This window comes from Lampris incognitus, chromosome 4 (assembly GCF_029633865.1).
Source record: "Lampris incognitus isolate fLamInc1 chromosome 4, fLamInc1.hap2, whole genome shotgun sequence".
Classification (NCBI taxonomy): Eukaryota; Metazoa; Chordata; class Actinopteri; order Lampriformes; family Lampridae; genus Lampris; species Lampris incognitus.
Window position 1 is genome coordinate 21,976,372 of NC_079214.1, and position 13,971 is coordinate 21,990,342.

Consider the following 13,971-nt stretch of genomic DNA (forward strand, 5'->3'; position numbering starts at 1 on the left):
AGGATCAGGATAGTTGAATATTCCACTGGCGTTTCCTGACCAAATGTCTTTAAAAACATAAAAAACAATGGACTGTAAGGTAAAATCTATTGTCATATCCTGTGTTCTGGGAATAGATAACTCAAGGTGGAGTACATCATACCATGACACAAAGCCATCAACAACATGGCCATGTCAGTTTTGCCCCCCACAACCATGAGAACAGTGAATGACAATCATTTGTACACTTGGTTAATTCAATTCAATTCAATTCAATTTATTATCATTAAAAAAATGTGTAGGCACATGTTAAAAATGAAATAAGGGCAGTGGCTTCACCAAACAGTGCAAGACAGACAGACAAACACAGTACAAGATATACACAGATGAAGACCAAAGCTAAAAATAAGTTAAAAAAAAGAACATGAGTACAAAATATTTAAAAATATCCACAGACATTCAGTGGGTAGCCAGGTTCAGGTGGGCAACAGATTGGGGATATCTGTTTAAAAATCAGCACTGTCAGTCATCAGTGCTAAAACAACATAGCTCTCAGGAGTGGTGGTGGGTAAAGGCAGCCACTGACTTGAACACACTGAGATCCATCAGTAAAATTAGCTTAAAATGTGACTGGAGCTTCTTCACAAGCACATGGGACTACAAAGTGTGAAAAGTTGATACTAAGTCTATGAACAGGATCCTTGAAGAGTCTTCTGTCACTCTCAATGTTGATATATCTCAATGTCGTCCTTGCCCAATAGTACAGTATGCACACTGTTATGCATCCAAAGCTTCATCAGCATAGTCCAGAATACATGTCTTTATTGGCATCAAATGTTTTCATTGTAAGGGAAATGAATTATATTGTTTACAGAAACATACTTTTGTTTTTGTTTTTGTTTTGCTGACAAAGTTAGCAAGAATATGAAGCCTCTTGAATGGCCTCAACTTCCAAAAAATTTCCTGCATAACTCAACTGCCTCATTTAGTCTACTCTGGTAATGCCTTACAAAGCAAATGAGGAGGATCCAAGCCCATACCTCCAGGAGCTTCATTAGATGGTAAAACCTGGTATGGCAGTGTAACCCTTGCCCCCTCAAAACACAATTAGAGTACTTTGATTATTACTCCAGTCCAAGTCACATTTATTTGGATGGCTCTAAATCACAAATAAGTATAAGAGGGCTTTATTAATCACAATTACATTCTGTGCAATGTCCGACTCCCCCCATCCTTAGAACCTCGTCTGGAAAAAAATGGTAGAACATTCAGGAAGATCATCAAAGGAGGTATCCCTCTTCCAGGATGGACAGATGTAACAGTTTTAAAATTGCCAGTCATCAAGACACTTGAAGATTACACAAATTTTTTATTTTGATTCGATAAAATATTTTGTTGAGTCATTTAACTGCTGTATTTAGAGAATCACACCACATTTTTTTTCTTTTTTGCCACAAAAATGGGTACTCGGAATAGTTTATTATTGGCTTCTTTTCCTCCCATATCACTCTTGAGTTAAATAGCTCATCTTCTGTAAATTACAGGCGCTGTAATAAAATGTATTTGTTGTTTTGCGGCTCTCCCTTTCTTTCCCTCAGCCATAAAGATGTGGCATTTCGTGGGGAAACAACCAGAAATGTCATCATTAATGTCTTTAAAAGAAGAAATCAACTAGTTACCAGAGGGTTTTTGCAGTATTTAAGATCCTTTCCTACAGAGTCTTTACTATTGTGGCCAAGAGCAGCTGTAGCATAATATGATGTTTATTGCCTTTCATATCTAAATATTGGTCGGTTGGGTGTGGTTTAGATGGTAAATGGATTACATTTGTATTGCACCTTTTTTACCCAAAGTACTCTACAATTAATGCCTCACATATTTACCCACGCATACACTGATGGCGGTGTGAACAACGCAAGGTAACAGCCAGCTCATTTGGAGTAGTTGCGGGTTAGATATCTTCCCGAGGGACATCTTGACACTTTTGCTGGGAAGAGTCGAGAATCAAATGAGCAACCCTCCAGTTACCAAAAGACCTGCTCTACCTCCTGAGCTATTGCCACCCCAGACCTGCTGATTTAAAAGCAGCAATCATCATCAAGAGACACATATTTACAATTAGCTGGCGTGTGTGTGTGTATACCGATCAGCTAAAACATTAAAACCACTGACAGGTAGGTGAATAACATTGATTATCTCGTTACAATGGCACCTGTCAAGGGGTGGGATATATTAGGCAGCAAATGAACAGTAAAGTCTTGGTTGATGTGTTGGAAGCAGGAAAAATGGGCAAGCGTAAGGATCTGGATTGATGACTTTGACAAGCGCCAAATTGAGATGGCTAGACGACTGGGTCAGAGCATCTCCAAAACGGCAGGTCTTGTGGGGTGTTCCCGGTATGCAGTGGTCAGTACCTATCAAAAGGGGACCAAGGAAGGACAACCGATTAACTGGCAACAGGGTCATGGGTGCCCAAGGCTCATTGCTGCATGTGTGAAGGGAAGACTAGCCTGTCTGGTCTGATCCCACAAAAGAACTACTGTAGCTTAAATTGCTGAAAAAGTTAGTGCTGGCTATGATAAGACAGGTGTCAGAACACAGTGCATCACAACTTGCTGTGTATGGGGCTGCGTAGCCACAGATAGGTCAGAGTGCCCATGATGACCCCTGTCCACTGTTGAAAGTGCCTACAATGGGCACATGAGTGTCAGAATTAGACCATGAAGCAGAGGAAGAAGGTGGCCTGGTCTGATGAATCCCGTTTTCTTGTACGTCATGTGGATAACCGGGCATATGTGCATCATTTACTTGAAGAGATGGCACCAGGATGTACTGTGGGAAGATGACAAGCCGGCGGAGGCAGTGTGATGTTCTGGGCAATGTTCTGCTGGGAAACCTTGGGTCCTGGCATTCATGTGGATGTTACCTTGACACATATGACCTACCTAAACATCGTTGTAGAGCAGGTACACCCCTTCATGGCAATGGTATTCCCTGATGGCAGTGGTCTCCTTCAGCAGGATAATGTGCCCTGCCACCCTGCAAAAATTGGTCAGGAATGGTTTGAGGAACATGAAAAAGAGTTCAAGGTGTTGCCTTAGCCTCCAAACTACCCAGATCTCATTCTGATCGAGCATCTGTGTGATGTGCTAGAAAAACAAGTCCAATCCATGGCGACTCCACCTTGCAACTTACAGGACTTTAAGTATTTGCTGCTAACGTCTTGGTGCCAGAAACCAGAGGACACCTTCAGAGGTCTTGTGGAGTCCATGCTTTGATGGGTCAGAGCTGTTTTGGTGGCCCGAGAGTGACCTACACAATATTAGGCAGGTGGTTTTAATCTTTTGGCTGATCAGTGTATATGGGTGACAAAGGAAAAACCAACCACTGTCTTAGTAAGTTGTTGGACCATCACAAGCCCAAAGAACAGCTTCAGTGTTCCTTGTCATAGATTCTACAAGTCTCTGAACTCTACTGAAAGATGGAGCACCATTTTTCCAAAAGATATTTCCTCATTTAGTGTTTTGATGATGATGGTGGAGAGCACTGTCTAAAACGTTGGTCCAAAATCTCCCATAGGTGTTCAGTGGGGTGAGATCTGGTGACTGCGAAAGCCATTGCATATGATTTACATCATTTTCATCCTCATCAAACCATTCAGTGACCCCTCATGCCCTGTGGATGGGGGCATTGTCATCCTGGAAGAGACCACTCCCATCAGGATAGAAATGTTTCATCATAGGATAAAGGTGATCACTCAGTATAACTTTGTATTGATTTGCAGTGACCCTTCTCTCTAAGGGGACAAGGGGACGCAAACATAACTGAGCCCCCAGACCCCCTCACTGTAGCATTCAGCATTCAGGTTTTTCCTTTGACACCTGTCTGTATATGTAAGGAGATCCTTTGAACTACTGGACACTTGGTATTTCAGGATTTTAAGAGGCTATTTAAGAGGCCTTTGAAAAGAAGAATATGTATAGACTGTGTTAGTACCCTAATGTGGAGCAGGAGCCATGTGTTTGAGGGTAAGGCATACATGTGGTTTACTCGTTGTTTTCCCATGTGGGAATTTTAGGTGCTTGTTATCGACGTGATATTAATGTATCTCCCTGGCCATTAGCAGGTGCCTCAGGCAAGTCTGTACATCTGCAGAATACTAACATGTTAATCTGATAATCTGACTGGCATCAGCAGAAAGACTACCTACTTGTATGCTCATTTCGAACTGGTTTCAAATAGCATTTTCACTGGGTGTTAGTCTAGCGGACCACTCTATTCCTCATGTTTCTCTGCAAAAATACCCATTACCTCTGTCACAACAGCAGTCAAAGGCCTCAGGATAACAACAATGATGTTTTGCTGACCAAAAGAGTGCATTGATACATATTTCACATTCTTGAGGTTTACTACATATTTGACGTTTGTATCAGAGCAGTAAACACTCCATTTTGGTTTAAAGTTCATAGAAATTAAATCCGTAAGTCAAGTAAGTCAAGCAGAAGCAATGTATGTGGTCTGTCTCCAGTTTCTGCAACTAGAGGCTACATGATGTACAAGGCACTTCTCAACATGTTTTATCACCATTTACATCGCACACATTTGTTGAGCAGGAAAAACAGACAATTTCAGATTGTGTCTGCTTAGAGGTACTATACGATTTTAGAAAACAGAGTTACGGCAGGATTACAATGGGAATTAAATTTACATTCATACTTGTACTTTTTTTGCAGGATTTTTTTCCTGTACTTCTTCCTACAATATTTCAGTACGTTAATTAAACCCAGAGAACAGTGTAACAATATGACATTGGGTGTAATGATTTATGTTTGAAAATTGACCACTGAATCATTTTAATTCACAATATATATATATATATATATATATATATATATATATATATATATATATATATATATATATATAAAAACATACACACACACACACACACTGAACAAAAATATAAACGCAACACTTGTTTTCCTCCAATTTTTCACGAGTTGAAATCAAAGATCTAAGACTTTTTCTATGTACACAAAAGGCCTATTTCTCTCAAATTTTGTTCACAAATTTGTTTAAATCTGTGTTAGTGAGCATTTCTTGTTTGCTGAGATGATCCATCCACCTGACAGGTGTGGCATATCAAGATGCTGCTTAGACAGTATGATTATTGCACAGGTGTGCCTTAGGCTGGTCACAATAAAAGGCCACTCTAAAATGTGCAGTTTTATCACACAGCACAGTGCCACAGATGTCGCAAGTTTTGAGGGAGCATGCAGTTGGAATGCTGACTGCAGGAATGTCCACCAGAGCTGTTGCCCGTGAATTTAATGTTCATTTCTCTACCATAAGCCGTCTCCAAAGTCGTTTCCGAGAACTTGGCAGTACACCCAGCTGGCCTCATAACCGCAGACCATGTGTAATTACGCCAGCCCAGGACCTCCACATCCAGCAGCTTCACCTGCAAGATCGTCTGAGACCAGCCACCCAGACCGCTGATGCAACAATTGGTTTGCATAACCAAAGAATTTCTGCACAAACTGTCCTGACTGCAGTTCTTCGTCGTAACCGACTTGAGTGGGCAAATGCTCGCCTTCGATGGCGTCTGGCACTTTGGAGAAGGGTTCTCTTCATAGATGAAACCCGGTTTTCACTATACCGGGCAGATGGCAGGCAGCGTGTATGGCGTCATGTGGGTGAGCGGTTTGCTGATGTCACGTTGTGAATAGAGTGGCCCATGCTGGCAGTGGGGTTATGGTATGGGCAGGTATATGCTACGGACAACGAACACATGTGCATTTTATTGATGGCATTTTGAATGCACAGAGATACCGTGACGAGAACCTGAGGCCCATTGTTGTGCCATTCATCCACCACCTCATATTGCAGTATGATCATGCATGGCCCCATGTTGCAAGGATCTGTACACAATTCCTGGAAGCTGAAAACATCCCAGTTCTTGCATGGCCTGCATACTCACCGGACAGGTGACCCATTGAGCATGTTTGGGATGCTCTGGATCGGTGTATACGACAGCATGTTCCAGTTCCTGTCAATAGCCAGCAACTTCAGACAGCCATTGAAGAGGAGTGGAACAACATTCCACAGGCCACAATCAACAACCTGATCAACTCTATGCGAAGGAGATGTGTTGCACTGCATGAGTATATCTGTGAAATCCATAGTTCAGTGCCTAATAAATGTCTCTTTTCAAGATAAAACTACACATTTTAGAGTGGCCTTTTATTGTGACCAGCCTAAGGCACACCTGTACAATAATCATGCTGTCTAAGCAGCATCTTGATATGCCACCTGTCAGGTGGATGAATTATCTCGACAAAGGAGAAATGCTCGTTAACACAGATTTGAACAAAATATGAGAGAAATGGGCCTTTTGTGTACATAGAAAAAGTCTTAGATCTTTGATTTCAGCTCATGAAAAATTGGAGTGAAAACAAAAGTGTTGCGTTTATATGTTTGTTCAGTGTGTGTGTGTATATATATATATGTATGTATGTGAAAAAGCTACTGCAAATTTAGGATCATATATTGCAGAGGGATATTTGGATAAAGACCCTGTCTTTTTAGTGCTAGCTCCCACGCAGTGAGGAGATTGGCTTTATTTTTTATGGCCTGGCTGGGGAACCTCACATTCTCAAGATGGAGATTTTTAATCACATGGTTATTGAATTGTGGGGATCAGTTGACTTGCTCAGGAAAGCTGACCAAAAGGTCAACTGTTGGTGGAACATTTAATCCTTCGGCCTTCAGTCAGAGATCCTACCGTTGTTCACCTACCTGTGTACAGTATGCAGACATTTCCTTGTGCAATGGCTTTTCCACTGTGCTTACAAATTAGTTCAAGCATTTCGAAATGTACAACTATTACTAATAAGACAACAGTTTGTGAAGTGAGGCAATGCCCCCCCCAATTGTTTGTGGCCAATTACCTCACTCTTCCGCTCCACCCCCTCTGCTAATCCGCGCAGGGCTGGCTGCAGACTACCACATGCCTCCTCCGATACATGTGGACTCGCCAGCCGCTTCTTCTCACCTAACAGTGAGGAGTTTTGCCAGAGGGACGTAGCGCGTGGAAAGATCACGCTATCCCCCCCCCCCCCCCCGAACAGGCGCCCCGACCGACCAGAGGAGACACTAGTGCAGCAACCAGGACATATACCCACATCCAGCTTCCCACCTATAGGCACGGCCAATTGTGTCTGTAGGGACACCTGACCAAGCTGGAGGTAACACAGGGATTCGACCGAAGATCCCCGTGTTGGTAGGCAACGGATTAGACCGCTACGCTACCCGGACGCCCCGAGTCAGTGCTTCTTGATTTCAAGATGGTAATGCTGTTGTGCAAAACTTAAGCTGTTTTCACACAACTTGATTGACTTTATCAAGTAATAAAGGAACAAGTGTCACAAGAAGGGTTACTCAAATTATTCATGTCAAGAAAAAATAAAACAAAACTGATTTCCAATAACCATTTATTTCAATACAAAATATGTTACTGACAAGAAGGTGCTAGCTTTAGGTTAGATGAAGAGGTTAATGGGGTTTTTTAGTAGGGCAGGCAACTTGGGTCGTCGCTGTGAAAATGCTCACAGTAAGTGTTCGTTGTTTCACATGTGGTGCACATGCAGTTTCTGGCTACAGGGTAGGTGACACCTACTGGGCAGTCTTCGATTTGTGTCACCTCATACGACCATTCCCCATTGCAGATGGCTTGTCTGGGCCAGTCATCTTGGCGTAGGTAGACAGGGTCCTGCCATTAACACAAGCAGATAAGATTATGTGTTTAGAAGTCTGGTTTACATTACTCTGGCATTGTTTGCAACACACCCTAAGCCAAAGGAAAATTCACCAAACCAAAATACAGTCAATAATACCATTTCTGAATACCAACATTATTAATGTTACCCATAAGCACTTAACATTTATGTCACGGTTAACGAATAGAGTTGTGCAACACTAATTCAAGCATATTGGCTTACACAGAACAAATGTGAAGGCCTGCCCACGTCTCACTAATTTCTCAAGCAAAAATACAGTGGGTAGTGGATTTAAAGGATCCAGAGAATACGCCCACAGCCACATGGCTACCTCCACTGTCCATTACCTCTTGGAAGCACTGGCCTGCACATGCGGTGGTGGTGATGGTCTTGTTTTTGCCACAGCTCTCCACAACGATGCTGATGTCAGTTGGATGACAGCCGAAGCTGCAGCCCTGCCTCGCCCCCACCAGTGCCAGCATTGCTGCCACGACAACCAGCTGCATCTTCAGCTGAGTGCAATACACAAGCCTACCACAAGAGTAGATCAACCCACACATCAGATTGTACCTGAGTGACGGAGCCACAGCAAATTAAGGCGGTTACCAATTTAATATGAAGAAAAAAAAAACACTTATCAACAGGCATTCTCTGGTACTGTTTATGATTAAACATATTGATAACAGCCTGTGGGTTGATGGTGGGATCTATAAGGAGGCACCCTCAGTTTGATTATAATGCTCCCTTGATTTCCAAAATACCCGAGATACTTCTATTCCAAGAAATACTGACTGTGATTCTCATTAACGTGGGACCTCATTTTGATTGGTAGTCAATAAATCCCATCATCTGAGGGTGTCATAATGAATACAGAAAATGTATTTGACTACAGATTTTCAATAGAATAGGGTTACTGACTCGAGCAAATCCAAAAACACACACTTTGAAATCCCAGCACAGCGAAGTCTAACATACCTCAACCTTAATCTCCTTTCAGTAATATGAACCTCATTGGTTCTTTGGATTCCATCCACAAACCGAATGTGTTCAGTGTCACTGATGGGACTATGCACACACAGATTTTGCATGTAGCATAGATTATCCGCAGGGACTAAAACAACTCGCTACTTGTTAGTCTAGTGAAATGCAGGTGAAAATGATAAAATTCAATCTCTGACAATCGCTCGGATTAAATCGTTACGCAATCTGAACATCTCTTAGGTAAACTGTTTTGTATCCTAACTCAACGCGAGTGTTAAATTTCGTATCGTGTTAGCCACACGTTAGAAGATATCTGAAGACTGTGGAGGCAAAACCCATTGACAGTAAGATTTAATGTGATGACAGATAAAGTGAAGGAGGAAGGAAAAAAATAATTCACACAATTCCAGTGCCTCTTTCCATCAAAGCCGGTCTTTGAAAGATCAAAATCACCCCAGTTTTTCTGAAGTCTACCTCATTAAAAAAAAGTGCAGCAATTAAAAATTCCAGTTTCTCCATCTCATGTCTGTAAAGTTGCCAGAATAGGTAATATAGGAATCTCACACACATTTAAGAATGGCTGCATCTAGTTTAACAAGTTCTGAAGTATGTGTTATACAATTTGAGGCTTTGCACTTTTATGCCCAGGGTTCCTACACAAATATACACGGCTGATTAGCCACAGCAAAATACCACAATACAAGAAATACTTCCATATCACTACAATTCACTATCTTCTTTGTCTGACTGACAATTTCAATATGCCATCTATCATCTGTTGCCCTTGAGGGGTAACTAGACAGTCTGTTAAACTCAGTTCAAATCAATTTCATAACTTTAGATATCACTCATAAAATGTCTGTATGTTATCAAGACCATCAAAATTGCAGAGCAGAAAATGTTTTCCCCGTAATTTAAAGATAAGCGTATTCGTAGACAGTAACATCAGACAACACACCTGTAGAGCTCTGTAGCTTTGGATTTCACCTGCAAGTGCTCTTCTGTTACTCTCAAAGTATCTAAGATGGTTGACACACTGAAACGACCAGCCTCACGGTAACTTAAATAGGTCGGCTCACAAATCTCTTAATCTCTCTGGCCTCGATGCGGTGCTGTTGTTTTTCTACCTGTTTGGATGCACCGTGCACACAGTACTCTCCTCTTTCCCAAACAGATAGGGGAAAGCCCGTGACTCAAGGTCTCTCCTCCCACACGCAAAGATGAGCAGATCCATATCTTTCAAACACCTGGATTAGAAAATATGAGCGAGAGTCTTAGGGACACCAGACAAAATCTATCTACTCCCACGGGAAGATGGAAAACTCATATTTCACCTCCGTGCACGAAGCTGACGATGGTGCAGCTGCAGGCCTCAAAGCCTTTATATCATTAGTAGCTTCAAACAAGTACCTCCATCACACACTATGGATATATATAAGCTCGTGTGTGGGTTTTGACCTGCGTGTCACGACCAGGTTCCTTGGTTCATTTTTCTATGTATCTATTTGTTGAGTGCACAGGTTTGCTAACCCACATCCTTACGTGTAGCATCTGTGAAACGACCAAACTAAACAGCATAACCAATTACTGCTCACTTAAAACGTTCTTCATCTTTCTCTCTATTGGCGTTGTCTTGAAACGTGGTTGGTCTCTTTGACTCGAGTGTGACTCGAGAGATTTTTGTTGTTGTTGTATTTTCACCACTTTCTGCCGAGCCAACACTGCTCTCTCTACCTGTTAGATATACATCCAATGGAGAACGGGTAGAAGTATGTTTACAGAATGGGCTTTTGCAAGCTTTGGTTCAAAACGTTAGATGAGATTGGGTGGAATTTTTCCTCGCATCATTATCAACAGAGTAACAACTCTTTTCTCTCCCACATTACTGGAACACAACCAAAGAAGGTTGAACCAGGTCATCTGGATACAACGTTTATTGACAGATACGTTTCATCACTCATCTAAGTGATGAAACGTGGTCTGTCATAAACATTGTATCCAGATGAACTGATTGAACCTTCTTTGATTCTCTTACCTGGATTGTTGAGCATGCATCAAGACATTACTGAAACATGCAATTTCAGTATCATAAAAGTAACATCTGCTTTGTTAATAGCATGGCACCTCTAATGAACCTGTCTCCATACGATCTAAAAATCCAACCTACATCATATAACTCCTCTGCGGATGTGTTTTTACAGACAGGAACAATTAAAACAAACAAGCAAAGGGAGAAAGAATACTTAAATGTGTAACGTCTTTGAATTGCAAATGAGCTTCACCTTGCTGCATACACTAAAGTTAGCACTGCACCATAAGCTGCACGTTCTGCAGTGACATTACAATGCAAGCACTTGGGGGGGGGGGGGGATAAAAAGCCATGGTTCACTCGACTGCTGCCTCTGTCTGCCCTTGCAGCTGCCAGGGACACCTATCTCCTGGCATCCTGCTTGACTGACACACCTGCCGTGCAAACCTGCACAGATTTTTATGGTGTCTCATCCTCGGCCTGTTAACGATTTACTTTCTTAATGGAGCTTGCCGCTGAAATACATCATCCTTGGCTCTTATTTTGCCCTTAATGAACGGCATGTTTCACTGATTAATCTTCTACTTAAAGAAGAATACGTCATTAGTCATTTTCTAAGAAACGTGCCTAACGGCCGGCAGTTCCTCCTCAGGTGAAACCATCCGCAATGAGAATTGACCCATGAAGTGTTTCATTGAAAAGCGAAATAAGCGGTTGCACCTGTTTGAGTAATAAAAAACATCTAATTTATTCTACACCTGAAGGGCGAGCTGGACTTTAGAAGCGATGGTGAGTGAAGATTTAGGATTGCTATCTTGAGATTCTGAGCAAAAATATATGTTTCCATGCATTGTTTGGTGATTCAGACCATACCAGTGAGCCAAAACAAAAGGGAATGCTTTGTACTGGCTGCTTATCTGTGGTATCTACTGAGAACCAATTGGATGTGAAGGATGGGGGGGGGGGGGTTTCTGGTTCATAAATCTTCCTCCTACTACGAAACAGAGCTCCTCTAGGTGTAAGAGCTCCAAAACGCTTTATGTGAACCCACAAATAAAACAGCTCGGGCTAGTGCATCTCGGAGACAGCACAAATTAGAGCCTCGGGTCACTAACTTTTAGCTTTGGTGGACAGTTGTGTTGAAGTATTTCCTATCTTTTATCAGCACACCATTAATACTGCCCCTAGAGAATCTACTATACGCCATTAAGAAAGTCAGGCCCACTCAGTCACACTTCAGTCACTCCCTTCTGCATTGGCTCGTCATAGATCCTGAGCTCCTGTTGGTGGCTTAGTCCTCACACCAAACACTCACCACTGTACACTTACATTACATGTACTCATTACTTTAATCCAAAACAACTCAGAGGAGGATCAAAAATCAGCAAATAACTCTCAGTGCTACCAACAAGTCTCATAAATAGCAGAAATGATATAGGAGAAATAATTGTAGTAATAGATGAAATATTAATTACTTCATAATATAGTAATAGTAATAGTGGTGACAGTTGAAATATTGATTATATCATAGCTAAGAATGCATGTTATGTTAAGTGCATTTGGTGTAGGTGTGCCGTCACACGAGACCCTGAGCAATCCTCACCTCCAACCAATCCCACCCCTCCAAAAAAAAATCAATTAAAAAAAATTAATTTCTCATCTAAACACATCTCATAGCAACCAAGTGCTCCTTAAAATGACTATGGGTCTTAATAAAACAGCACTATCTATCTATCTATCTATCTATCTATCTATCTATCTATCTATCTATCTATCTATCTATCTATCTATCTATCTATCTATCTATCTATCTATCTATCTATCTATCTATCTATCTATCTATCTATCTATCTGGCTCTGTCTATCTAGCCACCCATCTATTTATCTCTGTCTGTCTATATTTCTGTCTGTCTGTCTGTCTGTCTGTCTGTCTGTCTGTCTATCTATCTATCTATCTATCTATCTATCTATCTATCTATCTATCTATCTATCTATCTATCTATCTATCTATCTATCTATCTATCTATCTATCTACATTTCTGTCAGTCTGTCTGTCTGTCTGAAAAAGCATGGGAACTTTTAAAATGAGAAGTGAGATCAGCCCAGATCCCCTAGCTGTACCTAATACGTCATTTGGAGGGCTTAGAATCACATTGCCAGGCCATGAGAAGAATCAATACAGCGAGTTATAAAAAAACAAACTTTATTTTTAATTCTTGTCTCAGCTTGTCATAGATGATGATTGGAACATATTATGACCTACATGCAAACCTGCAAGCATAAGCACCACAAAAATGTGCAGCAACTCAACTGAGACATTGCAACGAGACATTCGTCAGTGTTACAGACACTTGCGTAAAGACGCAGCAGTGTATATTCACCGCCCTGCACCTAAACTTCGGTGACTACTGCCAGCACAGCCTCGCTCCCTTGTCCACTCTATCACCCCTTATTATTACTGACCTCGCAACTCCCCCTGCTGCTGACAGTCGCTCGCTCGCTATGTACATAAAATGCTCGGAGGGGTGGGAGGAGATGGCGGTAGTGTGTGTGTGTGTGTGTGTGTGTGTGTGTGTGTGTGTGTGTGTGTGTGTGTGTGTGTGTGTGTGTGTGTGTGTGTGTGTGTGTGTGTGTGTGAGAGAGAGAGAGAGAGAAGTCTGATTTGGAGCTATAAAATCACTAATGTTTGCTTTGCGTGATTACTTCACAAGTATATTTGACCTCACAACCTTTCAGATCCCCAGAATGCTCGACTTCCCATTTTCTTATCAGATCACTTCAATCAAGTGGGACATAGATAATGACAAGCAGGACCGGTCCGTGGCGTACAGTCCACCCAAGCAGCCACTTAGGGCCAGTCACATGCAGTCACATGGCACTGGGACACAGGGGGGAGGAGGGGGCAAATCAAATTCTACTTGGAGCCCCCCAAAAAGGCCTGGGCTGGCCCTGATGTCTTCTGATTTCTGTGTCCCAAGCAGCCAGGCCAGTGGTCTTGATAATATTAAACAAGGACTGCTGGAATAGGCTCCGACATCCCCGCGACCCTGAGAGCAGGATAGGCGGTTAAGAGAATGGATGGATGAAAATGATGATTATTGTGGTTCAAGAAGTTTCACATTTCAGACTTAGTGCCCCATATGCACGCGCGCGCGCGTAACCAACAAATCAAATGCTCCATAAAATGTCCAAGCCTTAAAATCA

At 41.9% G+C, this 13,971-nt stretch overlaps 1 protein-coding gene across 1 annotated transcript; it reads right to left on the minus strand.

The window, feature by feature from the left end:
* Nucleotides 1–7,546: 7,546 nt before the first annotated feature.
* Nucleotides 7,547–8,290, minus strand: LOC130111642 (gonadotropin subunit beta-1-like). Its single transcript, XM_056278886.1, has 2 exons — nt 8,105–8,290; nt 7,547–7,750 (listed from the first exon to the last, which is right to left on the minus strand). Exons 1-2 carry the CDS (start codon nt 8,261–8,263, stop codon nt 7,547–7,549), a joined length of 363 nt encoding a protein of 120 aa, XP_056134861.1. The 5' UTR covers nt 8,264–8,290.
* Between the last annotated feature and the right edge of the window lie 5,681 nt (nt 8,291–13,971).

Excerpts from the sequence above, each read along its gene's own strand:
- LOC130111642 (XM_056278886.1), bottom strand. The coding sequence starts at position 8,263 with ATGCAGCTGGTTGTCGTGGCAGCAATGCTGGCACTGGTGGGGGCGAGG. Across the intron at positions 7,751-8,104 it reads CAGGCCAGTGCTTCCAAGAG|GACCCTGTCTACCTACGCCA; the intron begins GTAATGGACAGT and ends TGTTAATGGCAG.